A 20281-nucleotide genomic window follows, 5' to 3' on the forward strand; every position below is an offset into this window, starting at 1 on the left:
TTCCCAGTGAGTTGTTCTATTAATACATGCCCTATAGTCATTCTGCTTGAATTAGCAATGGCCCAGAGCATGGTGCTGCTTGAGAGCTAACCTAAGGGAGAGAGGACAGGTACTCATTCATTCAAGATGCTGATTTCTCTATAGTACATGGAGTCTGGGACACCAGTACATTCTATCTCATCTATAATAAGATGCCAGCCGTCTCCTTGGAATAAGTAGGCTACTATAAACCTGCTCCAGTTTTCAATCCTATGGGATAGATTTCTAGTCCAGCTGAATCTTTTTTCTGGTATTTAATTAAAAATATGGATATATTATGGAGAAGGGAGAATTGAAATTACTTCTTTTTTAATATAGAGAAAGTGACAGTGGATTTTCTACTGTCAAAATGCCTCATTTGCTCAGTGTCCTGCAGACTGTTTGCCCAGAAACCTTTTCTCATGCAAGGCTGCCTAGAATGATCGTGTCACAACCATTACCACCCTTCTTTCATGTTTCTCTTCTGCAACAACTACCTGTGAGGTAGGTTGAGCTGAGAGAGAATGACTCAGTGACCTAGAAAGTTTCCAAAGCTGAGGGTGGATTTGTACCTAGCTCTAGTCCAGCATCTTAACTACTATCCTTCACTGGCTCCCAAAGTCTATTTTTTCATAGTTTGTGTTGAACCTATTCCTTTTCATAGGTGTCTGTTGTTATGACACAAGGCTGGCAGGACAAGTGAGGTTATGTAGCATAACTGGAGAAGGAGTAAGAGTTACAGAGCAGAAGATAACCTGACCCTAAGTGAGAAGGTGTGTGATAGCTGCCGTGCTACCCACCAGATGCCATTCTTGACATTATCGAATATTTGACTCTGGTTAAGTTGCCTGGTGTCTTTATCCAGCAAAGTCTGTGATAAATTTAGGCACATCTGTGGAACAGTCACTGATTATTGTTGTTCAGTCATTAAGTCATGTCCGACTCTTCGTGACCCCATGAATCATATCACGCCAGGCCTTCCTGTCCTTCACTGCCTCCCTGGGTTTGCTCAGTTTCATGCTCATTGCTTCAGTGATAATATCTAACCATCTCATCCTCTGCTGTCTTCTTCTCCTTTTGCCTTCAATCTTTCCCAGCATCAGGGTCTTTTCCAAAGAGTCCTCTCTTCACATTAGGTGACCAAAGTATCTGAGCTTGAGCTTCATTATCAATCCTTCCAATGAGCAATCAGGGTTGATTTCCTTTAAGATTGACTGGTTTGACCTCCTAGCAGTCCAGGGGACTCTCAAGAGTCTTCTTCAGCACCACAGTTCAAAGGCATCAATTCTTCGGCGCTCAGCCTTCTTTATGGTCCAGCTCTCACAGCCTTACATTACTACTGGACAAAACAATAGCTTTGACTATGCGGATCTTTGTCAGGAAGGTGACGTCTCTGCTTTTTAATATGCTATCTAGGTTTGCCATAGCTTTCCTCCCAAGGAGCAAGCGTCTTTTAATTTCATGGCTGCAGTCTCCGTCTGCGGTGATCTTGGAGCCCAAATAAATGAAGTCTGTTACTGCTTCCATTTCTACCCCTTCTACTGCTTCCATTTCTACCCCAGTCACTGATTATTTATTTATTTTTACCCAACAACAAACAACTCGATTAAAAGAGAGCAGTGGCCACCTGAAACTCAAAACCTGAGTTGAGCTGAAAATTTCTTCTGCATTTTTATTTCCATTCTTTTTCAGTTTGATGAAAAGGAAATTACTTTCTGGTGTTTTCCCCCAAAAGAGAGAGAGAAATAAAATCCATATGGGTAGGGTGTGAAACTAATCACAAGGTGGCCAAAGGAGTGCGTCCGGGTATCTTTTATTATATAATCATAAATCTGGTGGTCTGCATCCTCCCTTGCTTTTCATACCTTGGTTAAATCTCAAGAGAAAGATCAGGTGGGAATGCTTCTCATGGGACTTTTTTAGATCAGGAAGGCTTCAGAGTGATGGAAGTGTATCAAAAGCAGCAGCTCTCTAAGCTTCCTCACAATGATCAGGTAAGCTCAAAAACATAACCATAATGCATTTGAAAGAACCACACTCTGAAACTGAGGTAGAAAAACAGAAGTTGCTTCTATGAAGGCATAAGTTAAGGAGGGCCATGTAAAGGCAGAGTGTTAGGGAAGACAGAAAAGGGAAGAAGGTGATTCTGTGAAGGAAGACCAAGGGAATTGAAAGGGTTCCAAACTGTACTAACATTTTAGGAAAGTTAATTGGTAAAAGGTGTTTGTTCTCTCTGCCTTCTTCTAAGTCCACAACTATACTACTTTCAAAACAAATGTCAGATTTGAAGAATATTTAGTACAATTTTACTTACAAGATTCCTTCAGTCTTTTTGCAAAAAACAAAACACCATATTTGTAGCCATCCAATCAATGGAAATGCATTTCTTTAAAATGCATAAACCTTTGAACTTGAAAGTTTAAATAAATGGCAGGGTTTCAATGACTTTGCATGCACGTTTATTACATGAAGCTCTCAATGTCAGCATGTCAGCAGGATGATAAGGCACTCTTACTTTATCTTCTGACTACAAAACGATGATATAGGCCAGAATTACCAAAAGATATACTCCAATCACAAGGTCAGGGTCAATATTCACATTAACTGTAGGGGCTGCGATACATGATCCTAATAGTTAATGGTTCAGTATCACAATTGGAACAGCCATTTCTAGATGAAAAGCATTAGGACAGAGAATATTATTCAAACTTGCAGAGCTTTCTAAATAGGGAATGGAGAGCACAGTATTGTTACATTTTTTTAAGTATAGGATGGTGTTTGGAATGCACCCCGAAACACATTTCAAACAAGGATATGCCGTTTAAAAGTGTCATATATTACAATCACAAAAGCTGAACTGCAGTTAAGTATGGACCCTTGTGGATGCAGCTATACAATCTAGTACTTAGGGCCCTTACTTCCATTTTGGGGAAAAGGAGCATCGCTCATTATTAAAGCAGTTGTTTTTGATATAGCTGATACACATTTGGGACCATAACGTTCAGAATTCCTAGCCAGCCTGATCAATCATCATACTGGCTGAGGATTCTAATAGTAGTGGAAGTATGCAGAGTCTCAAATATCTGGAGTGCATTAAGTTGGGAAGGAATGAGGTAATAGAAATATTTTCAGAACCAGCCCTTTTTTCCTAAAGGCCTCAAATATTTGAGTGTTTTTTTAATCACATATGAAAAGTAAAATGTGGTCAATGTTATCCTGAGAATAGCCCGGTCACTGCTGTCCATTGTTAAATATTTAACAATGTGTTCATATAAAAGTAATTCTGACAAGTGCCACATTTGGAACCCTGCTGTAGGAGTTCAGTGGGCTGTTACTATGGACCCCAGAGGGATATCTTGCAATAAAGCCAACAGAGATTGTGTGGCAACAGTAGCCTTTGCATGTCTCTTTGGCTATCAGTCCCCTTGAGTTCAATAAATTCATGCAGGAATCTAACCCTCTTGTGGTATAAACTTTTACAGGCTGGAGGCTATATTGCTAGATGTATGGAAAGTGGACTATAGCCTGCAGACTTTTAGCAATAAATAGAATAATCCTTAAGATGATTTGTCTCTATGCTGTATTGCAGTGATTTTGAAGATTAGATTATGTTTTCTCTCCCATAAAATGAAGAAAAAGATGGGATGAACCTAACGAAAGAAAAACCAATGTAGGTATTTAATTTTCTAGAGCTGCTGCTCTAAGTTGAAGTCAGACTAAAGAAGGATTTTTTTTTCTTTTGTCCCATCAAATAACCAGAGTAGAGAACAGTTAACTGTTTTAAAGAGCTGTACTCCTGCAAAATAAAATCAATATCAGAAAAATATGGGCACAAATTAAAATGATATATTTCATAAAATAGTAGTTTTAAAGACAAACCTGAGTTTAATAGCGATAAACTTACTACTACAGAGATATGTGAGATAATAAAAAGGCCTATCTGGGCAATTATTTCCTAATTGAAACTCTGTTACTGGTGCAAATATTTTCTTATTTAGCTCTCGGAAATTTAAATTGAGATGGGATACAAATGAGTGAATTAAAAATAATGAAGATGTTATCACTGATAATTCACTCGGATGCAACAGTTGTTTTGCATGGATCTTCAAAACATTACAAAAGCTTTTCTATGGTTCATTTCATAGCAGTGGCCATGTTGGATAAGAATAATAGTGGTTCCTGTTCAGCATATCTGGAGGACACCAAACTGAAGAATTCACAGTAGGGCATACAGAATATATTTGATCAGCCTATATGTTTCTAAGTGTTTGCCTGTGTTGAACCCTTTTGCTGTCTTCCCTGACCTAATGTTTTCCAGATGTGTCAGGCTGAGTATGAGTTATAGTTCCTGCAGACCTAGAAGACCACCAGCTTGGGAAATAGAGCTGTAAAAAGTTGCTGAAATAGAAGTACAAATCTTGAAGGTTCTTTCGTATGCTATTGTGTCTGGAAAAGGAAAAAAAAACCTTAAAGATAGAAAAAAAGTAGTCTTTATCATGCCTGTTTGTTTTATTCGCTGTTCTCGGTGAACTGCACCTGTTCTGAATGTGTGGCAAGAATAGCAGGTAGCCACCATAAGCCAGTCATCCAGAGCCTTCTGTGACCTGGTCACATACAGTATGCTCTGAGGACAGGGTCACGGCCAGGTTACCAGGTCCAGTCTGGCAATCCTCTGTGATCATATTTATTTCTCTTCTGCTCTTGCCAGTTCTTCCTTTATCTTCCCACTGTCACATTTTGCTCTAGAATATAAATTAAAATAATGCCTTTTTAAACTGTATAATGAGAAAAGCACATATTATTTTGAATCTAAGAGGCATAGAATATCTTTGAGCAGTGCATGAAAAAAGGAATCAGGCAACAAAATAAGCCAAAGTCTCTTTTCCAGAATAGGAATGTTTCGTCTTCTCTTTCACTGGAAGATAATTAAAAGCATATTTTTTGTCCCAGACTAGACATGAAAATTAAATGATACCTTTAAAAAAAAGAGTTTGGAGGCTTATAAATAACTTCTACAATGAAGTACACATATAAGCAGTAAAGAATCTGGTTCTAATTACTTGTACTCTGGTTGAACTTTGGCGTTTCCTTTGACTTTCTTTCTAAAGTATGTGAGATGTGCACTTTGCACTTTTGCAATGCATTCACGCATGTACGCGCATGCGTGTGCGCACATATCCCGACTGTCTCTCTCTGGTGCCAAGAGAAATTAGGGTTAACAGAATGTTTTGACCAAATGCAACACTTTGCCATTCACCCTAATTAACTCAAATTGCTCCTTCCCTGGAAGGACTCAGAACTTAGTGTTCTCACTTCCCTTGGGGCTCTCCAGGAAATGCCATTTGCTTTACAACTGCTGATTCTTTGAAAGCTCAGCTTTCTGAAAGGAGTGCATTAAATTTCTGCATTTAATAATCTACATTTGTAGTAAAAATGAAAGAGATTTCATAAATGTGTGCCCTGTTTTTAATCAGCCACAACATTAAAATCCTTAAATCTGCCAGTGTGTTTGCTACCATGAAATTATCTCCTGTAAAACACAGTTCACTTATCAAAAGTGAAAAATTGTGATATAAACTATTGTCCAAATATAACTAAATAGCTGTTAGAATTCAGCACTCTTAGTGAGCCAAGATTTTAAAGTAATCACTGCAATGTGAATGTTGTTTACAGTATCAGTATAAGGGAATTCTACAATTTATTTAGTACCATCTTGTTTCCAACCTTTCTTTTTCTATTTCTGTCACATGTATACTCACACATATATAAAATAAGAGGCTGCTCACATATTTGCAAAGTGTGAGTTTTTTTCCTTCTGCTTTGTTCAGAGAATAGAAACTATTTTATTTCTATACAAAAGCACCTTTTTTCTTTGATAAACTTACCTGTCACCAGGATCTTCTTTTATAATGTTATAATAATTGAATTCATTATAATTAGCACAAATTCTAATGATTTCAGATACTTATCAGACGTTTTAACAGTGCAACATGCTTGACTGTTCTTACTTTTTTCCCTTCACAATAAATAAGTAGGTCATTAGTTCTATTTTAGAGATAGAGAACTAGAATTGAGAAGGTAACCTTTTAAAGATACCTAATCAATTCATTAGTTAGGCTGGAAAGTTGAAGAAGACTATGTCCTCAATATTACACAGTATTCTAGCATTGTGAATCCAATATTCTAGATACATTTAAACAAATTATGCAGTAATTTGCTGGCAGACTACGAATTTTGAAAATAGTTGAATAGGGAATAATGATTCAGTAACTTTATTGGATAAACATTAATTCATTTTGAATACAAATGTAGTTAATTTCACAATCTCAATCCAGTCTTCCCAAATTACCCTTCTAAATTCCTACATTTCAATATTTTGTAATACTGTTCTCCAAAGAGAAATAGAATGTAAGAATGCCTTACAGTCAGGGGAATTGTTTGAGCAAATCATAAGCAACATTGAATGCCGAAATACATACATTAGAAGGATGTTGTGTCTCAACTGATATAGGAAACAGTGAACCAAACTGGAAATTGGGAAAAAAAACAAACCCAAAATTAACAGATTAAAAAGCATTGCTTGATAGTAGCATAGCACTAGAATTACTAGAGTAAAGAAGCCCTCATATTAGGATCCATGTTACATTTAATACATAGCTGACCTTGAGGATTTTATATAATGTAGAAAGAACTATATTGGATCTCAATACAGATTGAAGGCTTAACTCCATGGCCTGAAAGGGCAAATGAGATAATGCGCATCATTATGTCATTGTAAAATGATGCAAAGTATGTAATTTGAAATCACATAATTAATGTTATTTGCAGGATATGTCATGATACACATGAGATCACCAAAGCTGGTAGAGGCCCCTATTTCAGCTGCCCCAATCCATATTTCCCTGACCTTACAGAAGTGAAAAAAGAAACAAGAACCTCCAGTAATATTTTTAAAACTCCTATATACAGCGTAGGGGGTGAGGGTGAAGGAAAGTATATAAAAATGAAACAGCTAAGAAGGAAAAACATTTAACCTGCCCAAACTATGTACAATAGTGGTCATATTGCTAAATTCTAAAGGTCAGATTCATATTATATCTTAAACGTAATATGTAAGGGACCCTGACTTCACTGACTGCATGAGCTGGACAGTGAACAGCCCCACTGTCTTTCCCATCTCCTTGTGATGCTCAAGAGCAGAAGATCACCATCAGCAAACCATGACTCACTTTTGTTGTATAAGCAAAGCCAAAGAGATATAAAAAATTCAAGCATGGCACTTCCTGTTTACTCATATGTATCTGTAGCAGACAGTCCAAAGCATCTACAAATCTGTAGACAGGCTGTAATCTCCATTCAGTGTCCCAATACTCTGTGTCAATAAAGATTGGCAGGAATGAGTTCACCCACATGGAATCCATGGGAAGAGCTAGTTGATTTTATAGGGAGAGCTAGATTGCAGTGATTTATGTATCACATAGTCACTGCAGTCTATTAAGTAATGACAGTCTGCAAAACAGTATTTGGACACTTTGCTTCAGAAATGGAGTTAGATATATTTGAAACCCGTCTGGTTCAATAATTCTTCAAGCAAGTGCTATGGGTTCCTATTTTCCTGTAGCAAGTAGAATTAAATAGCAGCTTATTCTACCATCAGTATGTGGATCACATAGATTTCTTAGGTAGACATTTCTTTGAACCTATCAATTTGAAGGTTGTATTTCCAGTTACAACTAGTTCTGTGTAGTTTTTTCCAGCAGCTTGTTGCCTCTGAATTGTGGAGCTGCGAATGTACCCTAGCTGGGTATCTTAAAGAACCCATATTCATTTTAATCTATTAACATTCATCTGAATTCTGTTTAATAAAGTCAGCACTTTGAGCATTCCAATTGGAGGGCATTGGAATGTTATTTGGGAGAGCAAATGTAGATATTTATTTATAGTGATCCCGTGCCCCTAAATGCTATCACAAAAACAGCTTTTGAGACTGATACAGAAACTGAATAGCTTACATTTCAGAGCTAAACATTTTATCCTCTTTTAGACTGATTTGGGAATAACATGCGTGAATGAAATAAGGAGAGCAGAATGCTTTGAGGCTTCTCAAGGGCATTTGATGAATCTAATTTTAATTTAAAAGGACTAATAGATTATTGATCTAAGCAGGAACACTCTGCTGCAATCGATTCCCAGAGCACTTTGTGCCTATCTTAAATAGCAACAAAAATTACTATGGAGAATATTGTACTCCTGCCTTTCTTTCATAAGGAAGTGTAATTGCAAAGCCTGGACTTGGACATTTACATTTGAATTGGTTGGTTAATAAATAGCATCTTTTTGGTAAAGAATGTGCCCCATAACTTTCCTGTTGTCCCACCAATAAATATTATTCACTAAAAGACAAAATATTTTGCATCTCCACTGAAAATAATAAGAAAAAAATGGATGGTAACTACTCTTACAGGCACAGTATTCAATTTCATATTGTGTTCTCCTTATTCGCCACAAACTGAGCTGTCTAAATTTAACTGGTTTATTTAAGAATTTCTATACTGCCCAGAATAAATGTTAGGAGTTTTAGAATTCATCTCTACAGACAAAGATCCAAAAATTACCTTAAGCATCTCAAATTTCCAAATTTTCTATGAAATTGGAAACAAGCTAAGGTGGTTCAAAGGATTGTGTTAATAGTCCAGTTGCCTATATAGAAGATCTCCTGATTTTAGCTATGCCTGCATAGCGAATTAAAGGTAATTTAAATGGCCACGCCGCCACTTCTGTTTTGTTACCCATCAGATGCTTGTGGTAATTTGAGCACAACTTGGACACAACTACTGCTATTTCACATACCACACTAAACCCTTGGACTGTGGATTCAAAAGCTGGATTGTTTGTAGCCCATTTGCTGTAGTTATGGTATCATACAGGATGAAGAAGTAAGAGGTAACTATCGGCTAAAACAGTATGGAAAACTTACAGATAGGGAAACTTCTTTTGTATGGGGCAAATTCCCAAGCTTGATCTCCTAAGGTCCATATACCAGCAGTAAGTGAAATAGAAGGGTTGAGTCACCCCTTTCTATTACTCTCTTTCTTATTTTGACACTATCGCCTTTCTCACCTCTGTCCCACTCAGCAAGCTGTTGGAGACAGAACACAGTGGCTTGAGAACTAAAAATGAAGTAAGTTTATGTGATACAGTGATAATAGATTACCCTTTGTTATTTCAATACCAAACTTTGTTTTGTGCTCCTTATTTTTAATAAATATATATCTTCTGAAACTGTTCATAAAAGCAGCAAATCAAGGACCCTACCCATTCAGATCCTCATATTATTAAATTTGCACATATTGTTACCACAACAGTACCTATCTTTACTGTAAGGAACAAAAAAACACTGATACCTTTTGGGAGTTTATTTCTGAAGAATAAGAAACATGAGGCCAATTTTACAGAGAGTAGTTAAGAAACATGGAAATATTCCATAGAGTGTATCTGAATCAGTGGTTTTTTTTTTCCTCTAGAAGACTATTCTGAGCTTTTGTGATCATTTTCCCCCTCCTTTTGTTCCCCACTAATTCAAAGGCTTTCTCATTTCCCATAGTGCCAGACAGAACTAGGAACCTTTGCCTAAGGATGCTTTATTTCATGCTTGAGTTTTACATCAATTTGTGATTATATCATTGTATAATGCAAAGGTAAAACATGCTAGAAGGTATACTCTAGTTCTCTTTCATATTTACATGATTCCTATTTGACAAAATAACTCCAGAGAGGTTCAAATATTGCTTTTACTATGAAGTAGGAATACAAAATAGCAAAATAAAAATAGATTCTGCATATCTATAATATGTGAAAAGAGCTGGGGCTTTAAAGTCTACTAGAATATAGATTGTGAAATATAATATTCTTTTCCCCATGACATAGGATGTGAGATGTTGCAATATATGAACAACATGATGTTCTGATTAATGTATTTGTATTCTGCACCTTACAACTTGTGCTGTTTTGCAGCATTATCCTTGGATTAATGAATCTGTTCTAGGGAGGATAGAATAAATAACGAGAATTTTTTTTTCCCTATGTCTTTTTACAGGTTTAGAAAACTGGTCTATTTACAGGTTTTTCCTTTAAAATGCAGGAAAGCAGTCCCAAGCAGGGAGATCTGTAGGGGAAAACAGCTAAACTTCCATGGTTGACTTAATCCTTTATGATTATTAGAGGCACTCTGTTGTGGTGTTTCTATTCCTCCCTGTACTGGGGTTGGTGAAAGAAGTCTCAATGAATATACCAGTGTATGCTGCCCCAGGATTCAGGCTTCTCTCCTAAGCCTGAATCCTCTTCTTAAGAGAGATCATTAATTGCTATGGGATCAGTATGCAGATGATACCAAGCTTTACATCCACATACTGGGTCTTATAGCAGATGCTGTAGAAGTCTTGATCTAGTGGCTGAAATTGTGAGGGACTGGATAGGATAGAACAGGTTTTGGATGAATCCCAACAAGGCAAAGTTGGTGTTCATGGAAAAGCCTTCCAGTTCCAGGATGGCTTCATCTTTAACTCTTGCTGGGATGCCACAACCCCTGAAGGACCTGTGGATCCTCTTGGACTTGCAGCTCCTGTTGGATCACTAGGTGGAAGCTGTAGCCAGGAAATCCTTTGCCCAGCTTCAGATGGCGCATGAGTTGCAGTTTCTCCTATCTTATAATTCATGTCCTCATCTATTATTTGGATTACCGCAATTCATTCTAGATGGTGCTGCCCTGAAGGCTATTTGGAAGTTGCAGCTAACCCAACATGCCTCCATGAAGAATCTGTATTCTAGAGTAACACCAATTTTGCTGCACAGTTGCCAGTTGGTTTTTGTTTCCAATTCAAAGTGTTGGTTGTTACTCAAAAAGCCTATTAGGGCTTGGGTCCTTATCAGCTTCAAGCCATCTGCTCTAGGTAATATCTATCCATCCAGTATGTTCTGGCTGGGAAGGTATGCTGTGGATCCCCCCCACCTTTGCCCCCCCACGAGAGCCTGTCACAGACTATTTTCTCTGGAGTAGCCTGCCCCCAAGGTCAGGTTGGCCCCTTCCTATGACTGTTTCCCAAAATGTGTTAAACAGTGCTCTTCCAAAGCACTGCAGGGGATGTCACTTGACTGGAAGCAGCTGCTATGTGGGGATTGGTTGTTTAGGGTTAAGATATTTTAGGTCACTGTGGCTGCTTTTAATTTTTATTTTATTGTGCCCGTGAGAGACGTAGAATCTATAATGAATTGGGCAGGATTCATGGAAGAAGGTAGGCTCCCTTGAGTTAAGCTCAGCTTGTGGTGCTTATATGTCCATGTTCTTGGAAGCAATTTTATTCCAGGTTGTTATTTTTGGTTCCCAGTCTAGACTACAACCTGGAATTTCCTGGTGCATTCCAAGTGTCAAGTCCAACTCTGCATATATTTTTTCAAGATCACTATGGTGAGATTGGTGCTTCTGCTTGCTGAAGGCTGTATCTTTATTAGGGCCAATCAATTACACAAAATAATGTGCAACTGTGAAGTTCTGCTTGTCTTGCTTTTCCTCTAGAAGCTCAATGTGGTGGCTGTCAAGTGGTAATTCTCCTAGGAGGAAAAAATGTTATGATGTACTGGGAACTCTGTTATGTGGCTCAGCTGCTGGCCCTAACAAGGCAATCCAAACATCTTTTTTTATTCCACCAACAGAATGCCTCACCTGCTGGCAGTTACATACCTATTGTAATACTATATATATAATCCAACATATCTTTTTTCCTCTCTTGGGATATTTTCCTTGAAATGTGCAATGTTAACCAGCATTTTTTGTTACATTAAAAGTATTTTTCATAGTTCTGCATCTCACAGGGAGAGTTTGTTCTCTATGGGAGAGATTTTTCTCTTTCTTCTCTATGATGGACTTGGGAAGCCTGGGAAAGAGGATGGCAGATTTGCAAAATATTACACTTTCTAAACATCTGCACATTTCTCCTTTATCCAGAAACTGGGGAACTACCTCCCCACTGCATGAACAGGTGGTTAGCCAAAGGATCAAGGAAATCTCCACCCTAAGATAAATGGGGTGTTAAAGTAAACATATCAGATTGCCAAATTCTGTAATCTAAACCCTTTTTTCCCCTAGTTAATAAGGCAGTGAGAATCTAGCTTTTTTGGTGGTAAGCAGCTGCTTGGAGTTGACACCATCTTATAGTTTCTGCATTCAGCTTCAGCCTTTTATCTCCATTTCAAACAAGAACAGCATCTTGCCTTCCTCACACCCCATAGACGCTGAAGGTCATTCATTCAAACGCAACAAGAAAGGCAGAGAGGACAAGGGGACAGAGAGGACAGAGGGAACCATCAAGTTTGCAGCCCCTCAGGAGAGTCTCTCAGTTCAAGTTTGTTGCTGTGCCACTGCATCACCATAACAGCAGCCACTCAGAGTGGCTTCTGTATGCAGATATACTGTTATATCATTCTATCCACTCCTCATAGTATTGTTTTTCAATAGTTTTGTATTCCTTTTTTGTTTTTGCAGAGAAAGGTTGACAAATTTAAGGAGGATGAGGGGGAGATGCAAGCAAATTATTATATTTCACTTTTGTATAGGAAGGAATTTTTGTTCATTCAGACTCTTCGCAGGAGTGGGTGCAGGGTATCCTCAGGATGTGGTAAAAATAAAGTCAAGATGGCAGTCATGATGGTGTGATGCACATTAAAAAGGAAGGAGCTTTGGTGCACCATCAGAGGCATCATTTTGACTATTTTTTACTATACTGTGGACACCCGAGTGCGTGTGATCATTGTGGATACAATCAAAGGAGACTCAGCTCTTGGCTAGCTGAGGCAGCCTGGGATAATATTGATTGAATGACATTCTGTACAAACTTTGGATTTACCAAAATATATACACATCTGTGATTATAGCGCTATAAATGTCAGCATATATCCAAAAAAGATTAAAGTAAAAACCTCAGGTGTATTCTGAATTTATTTATAATGTGTACTTTGAAGACTTGGGAAAAGGATGGACAGCTAATCCAGAAAATCTGAACTTGTCTCTGCTATTAGCACTGGACTATAGCAATGTTAATAGCTAAATGCACTAAAATTATCTTTCTCTCTTTCTCTCTCTCTCTCTCTCTCTTTCTCTCTCTTTTTAGCAATTGAAACTCAGAGCACCAGTTCTGAGGAGCTTGTTCCCAGCCCGCCTTCCCCGCTTCCTCCCCCTCGTGTTTACAAGCCCTGTTTTGTTTGTCAGGACAAATCTTCTGGATATCACTATGGTGTCAGTGCTTGTGAGGGGTGTAAGGTGAGTGTCCAAACATCTCAGTTAAATGTTGCTGTTTGCATTCCTTTCACTGCACAAAAGCCTAATAACAGGATTACACTCAAAATACACATTCATACTGAGACAATGGCAGGGATTGGAGACAGGGAAAACGTCCAGTCTACAATAGTGAATTATATTGACAAAAGGGTGGGAACTCTAGCCTAGTTGAGTAAATTATATACATTGGGCATTTTGAAATAGCCTGGGAGGAGGGAGTGTGGTGTTATGGGACTCTATATTTATACCATGCATGACAACAAACAAAACTAACCACAGAGAAGGCTGTTTCTTGTTCTGAATGTGTGCTGGGCAGTTGAAAAAGACACTTGGAGCAGATGGGCTTTGTGTGTAGATAGACTCCTTTAGAATATATTGACAGTTACATCTTTGCCTTTTATCCTTTACATTATGTAGTTAACAACACTACTTGAAGGAGTATATTCTTCATAGCTGAATACTTACTAGTTCTTGCTAGTCATCAAATTTTATATTGCTTTTCCTTAAGGACCTATACTTCCATCCTGCTTATATAGTGAATCACTTCACTGGAATAATTAGTTAAGTTGTTGCAGACCCAGTGTTGTTGAAATTATGCAGACCCAGAGGCTCCATTAGGTTTTAATTTGTGCTTTACACAGAATTTGGCAGGGCACATGAATAAATCCACAACTCGAAGTATTGTAGCAGCTGAAAAAGAAACATTGAACATACCATAATGCAACCATAGTGGCTTAAAGTTGCTCAAAAAATATTTTGAAAGTTACACATGAAGGAAACTGATACCAAAGAATTTTGCTTTTATTTTTTCAAATGTGTTGCTTTTATAATATTGCTTTTTCACTTTATTAATAGTTATTTTGATATTAAATTGTATCTGTGTGCAGGCATATCTGCTTGTGTGTATGCTGATCAACAGTTGTTTTTCACAGTTGATCTTAGCACCCACATGGACTGAATGATTACATTTATTGACTAAAAAAGTATAGTCCTGATATGGATTTTACAATATACAATTATTTTAGTGAACAGAAAGCTATAATCTTACTGAGCATTTCCTTGAGTAATTGATTATTTCAATATTTTTCAAACTATTGGAGGTGTGCATTGGAGTTGGTTGGTGACTCACTGGATCTCAGGATGGACCTGAGTATTGTGTAATATATTTTCACTGATCCCGAGTAAAGGAGGCAGGTCTGAATTAGCTCTGTTCTGACTCTACAATATTCCATTCCCAGTCTGTTTTTCCAGACCTCCATTATGCTGTGAAGGTTAGTGTCAATGTAGCATCACTAGAACATCACTTATAAAAAATAAAGTGAAGAAGGTGGCAGGGCTATTGAATTTAGTGATCAGCAGATCTGCCTTCAAATTAAAGTAACCCTTGCCTTGAAGTCAAGCCATCCTCGGTCATCACAACCAGTGTATTGTGGAGTGAATTGATTTGAAGAGTGTGAATGATCCTTACTATTCATTCTGTTTTGTTGCCTCATTTGCTCAATGGATTGAGACAATATTTTGTGCTGTTTTACCTCCATAAAGTGATCTAGAGACCCGATTAATTTTATAGAAGAAAAACCCAGTGAGTTAATCCTTTATCATTCTTTCCAATAACTTAATCAGCTGTGTAATATTAAGAAGGGGACAGCGTATTTCCTTTTTCATTCAATATTCTTGAGATATCTGGCAGCATTTTGGCAAGGGTTTTCCCCAGTGCAGGGGTTACTGCTGCTACAAACTTAATCACATTTGTCCTGAAACAGTGAAGTTATAGGTACTTTTTTTTTTTAAATCATATTTAAAGGAGCAGAGCTTGAAACCTCCTGTACTTGTTACTATGAAACCAAACATGGTTTATTCCCATATAATGTCTATAACTTTCATCCCATTCCACTGAAAAACAGAAAAGCTAAATAACAGGAGAATGGAGGTCTAGATTTGCAAATTTAATTCTGGATCTGGGCATTGTCAGACAGACCTCCGAAACAAATCCATATTGGCTTGGGCCATCTTCAGGGCTTCATATTTAGTAGTTTTTGTACAGCTCAAGAGCTTTTGTTGCTTAAGATGAAAGACAAATTATTTTATTTTTTTAATTTTTATTATTAAATTTGTATGCCATCCATCTCCCCCCAACGGGTGACTCTTATTACCCCCTTCATATTCTTTTTATAGAAAGCAATAGGATTTGCACTAGAATTCCTGAATAGGTCTGGAGGTAACATTGTCTCCTACCACTTCTGACGTCAACAAAGAAACTTTCATGTTTCCATCACTTAGATTCCACAAACTCTCCCACAGCAATTATTTTACCCCAACTAATTCTACAGTAGGTCTGGTATTGATGAGTGATCTATTTTCTTGGTTTATATATCTTTAGATGCTTAATAGTTGAATTCTGAATGTACCTGCTCTAAATATCCAGTAGAACATACTCATATAACAAACATTCTAATCTCAGGCATAAGCATGTTATTTCTATCATTTATTTATTTGGATTCATCTTGAGTTCCTGTCTATCCTTTTCCATTGCTTAGTCTGAGGATGATGAATCTTCATCTGGCAAACCAAATTCAACCTAATAGGCCTCCCTATCCAGCTTGCAGAGTCGCTGAGAGTCGGACAGCCTCCAAGTTTAATAAATTATTATGGTTGGTCACACAGGCAGCCAAATGTTTAGACTGATTTGGCATTTTTATCCACCTGTCAAGTCCTTCCCAAGGACCTGGGATAGGCTGATGTTGTTTGATGGTTTGATGGTATTAAAGGTATCATTGCAGGATATAAGCTGTTCCAAGTAAAGCTGCCTTTTGCAATTGACTGGTGGTGATTTTGTCAATGCCAATGGTCTTCAGGTGGTGCTCCAGATGTTTTGGGAATTTACCTAAAGTGCCTATAACTATTGGTGCTATCTTTGCTTTCTTTTGCCATAGTCGTTCTACTTCTATTTGCTGGTCTTTATATGTTGTAATTTTCTCCAGTTCTTTCTCTTCTATTCTGCTGTCTCCAGGTATTGCAGTGTCCAGTATCCAAACTTTTTTGACTTTCTTATCAACAGTTGTTAAGTCTGGGGTGTTATGTGGCAGGTGCTTCTCTGTTAGAATTCTCAAGTCCCAGAGCATTTTAGCTTCTTCGTTTTCTATTACTTTGTCTGTTTTGTGGTCCCACCAGTTCTTGCTTGCAGGCAAGTGGTAGTTCTTGCAGATATTCCAATGCACCATTGTTGCTACTTTGTCATGCCGTTGTTTGTAGTCAATCTGTGCAATCTTACAGCAGCTAACTAAATGGTCCACTGTTTCTTCAGCTTCTTTGCAGAGGCGGCATTTACTGTCTGTTGCTGTCTTCTCAATTCTGGCTTTATATGCATTTGTTGTTAAGGCTTGGTCATGTGCGGCCAGAATTAGCCCCTCTGCCTCTTTCTTCAACTTTCCTGCTCTTAGCCATTGCCAGGTATTGTTGTTATCTGCTTTGCCTGCTAGTTTTTTTGTGTACTGGCCATGTAATACGATGATGATGATGATGATGATGATGATGATCCTCCCTAAAGCCACCATCCTCCTTCAAACATTCATCAGTGAGTCAAAATCTCTGGGCACTCAGTGTCTTAAGGCAGCATTTTCCAGAAGCTTTGTTTGCCCCCGCTTTTTCTTCCACAAAGAGCACTGACAGGAAGTCAGCCAACGGATGATGGTTTAGCTTGTCTTTGAGGAGCAGAGACAGCACCACAGCAGAGATAGGCACCCAGAAGCCAGTGCTGGATGCCGAACTTCCTCCAGATAAAGGAGTAAGTATGAAATCAGCCCATCTGATCTCTGGTCGGTTGTTCCCCACTAGTGACCTGCAAAAACAGAAGCTTTTGCAGTTTGCTTGTGAGTTGAGCAGCTGGGAGACACATGATTCTATCTACCTTCACGGCTGTGGTGCAGCCTGCATGGACACAAGAACTGACTAATCCTCATTTCTTAACCACATTTGGGTATAGGTATTCTTTAGCCTGAGAGACATTTTCTTTTACAATAGGTAAGTACTTCTCTTGGTGATTTTTTCATTTTTTGGGTGGGATTATAAATTTATAAGAAGAATTAAAGACTTAAAGAATATTGGGCAGAAAGGTTAATAAAGAATGATATAAGAAAGAAAGTTAAAAATAGATGAAGGGGAAGGTTATTTTTGTAAAAAAGGTTAATTTTTCTATGAAACTACATTGTAAAAATCCTAGCTGAACTAAAACAATTGACTCAGATCTTCTGTGGGAATGCTGTTTGCTTTGCATTAAAGACTGACAATAATTGGCTGGATTTACAAAACAAGAGATTAAGGTAATTTGAGATGGAGTACTTGGTTGTAATCATGGAAACAATGATCTGATGTGTACCTGTAATTACAGCTATAAAGACGCTAGAGGGAGTGAAGTTTGTGTTTACCTTCTCTGCTGCTTAACACTTTCATTTAGGCAGCAAGACTGAAGGCTAGAAGAGGTTCCTCAGAACAGAGAAAGAAGAAAAAGAAGATAAAACAATTCCTTTAAGCTTACTTTAGTCAATGTTTGATGAATTGGGAACTAAACTGGCACAGTCATTTGAATCTAAATTTACAGTCTTTGAAAAAAAGATAGATGAAAGGCTTGATAAGATGGAAGGTTCTGTAAAACAAATGTCTGAAGTTTTAAAACAAGTCAATGATAAGTTGGAAATTTTAGAGAGTAAATCAGAAGTTAGGGATAGAGAAATGGAAAGAAAGATGGTGGCTTTCCTGGAACTCAAAGAGAAGGAAATCTTTTTTTGATTTAGAGCTATTCCAGAGAGTTCTAATGAAGATATTAGAAGAAAAATTATACAAGCATTGACAAGTTTCTTAAAGTGGGAAGAGGAGGATACCGAGCTAGAGATTGATAAGGTGTATTGAATACATTCACTTTTTGCAAGAATAAGGAATGTTCCAAGAGATGTTTTGGTGCGTTTTGTGAGGAAAAAAACAGGGATCACATTTTGCAACATTACTTCAATATAAGATTAAACACTGATAATGCAGGTATAATTATTCTAAAAGAAATTCCTATTAGAATTTTATGTAAGAGAAAAGAATATTCCTTTTTGACTGAGATATTCAAGCAAAAAAAGATTTCATTTTACTGGGACAATTTAGAAGGTGTGATTTTTACTTTTAAACAGCAAAGATTTCAACTGAACTCTGTTCAAAAGGCTGGAGAATTTTTGAAAATATTTAAAGGAGAATTGAAAGAGACTGAAATGGAGGCTGTAGTGGAGACTGCTCCAAAATTACAACAGATGCAAAAGGATTCTGAAAAATATGATTCTGAATTAGGTGCTACAGGCATTGACTTTTCTAAATTATTGGCCTAAATATGGATTATAAATGTGGAATGTGGAATATAAATGGAGCAAATGCTTCTCAAAAAAGAAAAAAATGCTCCTCTTTCACTTCTTAAAAAAATCAAAACAAGTTATAATTTGCCTACAAGAGACTTATATTGGGGAAAAGGACATAAAGTATCTGATTTGCTAAAATTTGGGTGAAGAATTTATATCAGCTGGACCTAAAATATAAATGAAGTTGTTTTATACATTAACCCCCAACTAAAACCAGTACTTGTATTGACTGACAAACGTGGCAGATTTGTTAGAGTGGAAGTTGAATTACAAGGGGAATTTATGCCCCAAATGAGGATAAAGGAATTTTTTATAAATGACTTATGGAGTGATTGACAAGCTTTTTTAATGAAAATTGGTGTTTGGGGGGAGATTGGAATGGAGTGATTTCACCACAATTAGATAGAAAGTTAGAGAAGAATATTAAAATTACTTAAGGTAAATTACCTAAAGCTTTTTTTAATTTGATGGATAACTTAGCCCTAATGGATATATGGAGAAAGAAAACAACTCTAGAGGATATACTTATTTTTCAGAAAGACATAGATCTTTTTCAAGGATAAATATGATTTGGATTTCACAAAATTTGGCTACTAAGAGCTCTAAAGTTAAGATTCTACCAAAGACTTTCTCTGATCATAATCCTGTGAGTTTGATTTTTAAAAGGAAACCTACCTCCTTTATATGGAGATTAAATGAAACGTTATTACAAAAAGAGTTGATAGTGGAGGATTACAAAAATAAATTAATAGAATTTGTTGAAAATAACTTAAAAGAACTGACTTAAAAATGGTTTGGGATACAAGTAGAGCTTTCATTAGAGGTTATTTCATACAACATAATACTGAACTTAAAAAGAAGACTCAAGAGAAAATACAGGCTATACTCTGAGATAAAAAGAAAAGAGGAAGAATTGAAGAAATCAGCAGGAAAAATAAGCATTTCACATCACATGAAACTTTTACAGCAACAGTTATCTTTGTTAACATAAGAGAAATGGAAATAAAGATGAACTCTGCAAAGGAAAAGAATTTTGAATTTGCAGACAAACCAGGGAAATGGTTAGTGTATAAATTAAGAAAAGAGAAAGAAAAGAAATTGATTTTGAAACTTCAAGTGGGAATACTGTATTAATGGACAAGGTGGCTATACAAAAATTTTTTTATCAGTATTCTAAAAGGGCATGATATTTCTTTTGGAAAAATAGATGAATACTGAAAAAAAAAATTACCAAGACTTACAGAAAACCAAAGACAGGTTATGAATGGACCTATAATAGTAAGGGAAGTTTCTGAAACTATAAAAAAGATAAAACCAGGAAAAGTGGCAGGACCAGATGGATTACCAGGTTCTTAGTATAAATGTTTTGAAAACATTCTACAACCCCTCCAAAATATGATGAATTCTATACTACAGAGAGGAAAGATGCCAGAGACTTGGAAAGAGGCTAATATAGCATTAATACCTAAAGAGGGGCAAAATCTAACTTTAACAAGTAATTATAGACCAGTATCATTATTGAATAATGATCATAAGTTGTTTA

The 20281-nt window shown here is 37.0% G+C and overlaps 1 protein-coding gene across 5 annotated transcripts in view; it reads left to right on the forward strand.

Annotated features, from left to right (window-relative positions):
- RARB (retinoic acid receptor beta) overlaps nucleotides 1-20281 on the forward strand; it is a 100927-nt gene that overhangs the window by 14889 nt on the left and 65757 nt on the right. For 3 of the 5 annotated variants that reach the window (XM_007428952.4, XM_025167096.2, XM_025167094.2), the window contains one exon: nucleotides 13182-13330. The exons of 1 other annotated variant lie outside the window; for it this stretch is intronic. In XM_007428952.4, the coding sequence (XP_007429014.3) occupies nucleotides 13182-13330 (149 nt within the window). Of the gene's footprint in view, nucleotides 1-13181; nucleotides 13331-17020; nucleotides 17133-20281 lie in introns of those variants that run through there. One more of the 5 variants, XM_088150804.1, reaches the window with a different exon arrangement.

This window comes from Python bivittatus, unplaced genomic scaffold (genome assembly GCF_059951505.1).
Source record: "Python bivittatus isolate LINGU-HERP-01145 unplaced genomic scaffold, Pbiv_v1 ctg000610_np1212, whole genome shotgun sequence".
Taxonomy (NCBI): Eukaryota; Metazoa; Chordata; class Lepidosauria; order Squamata; family Pythonidae; genus Python; species Python bivittatus.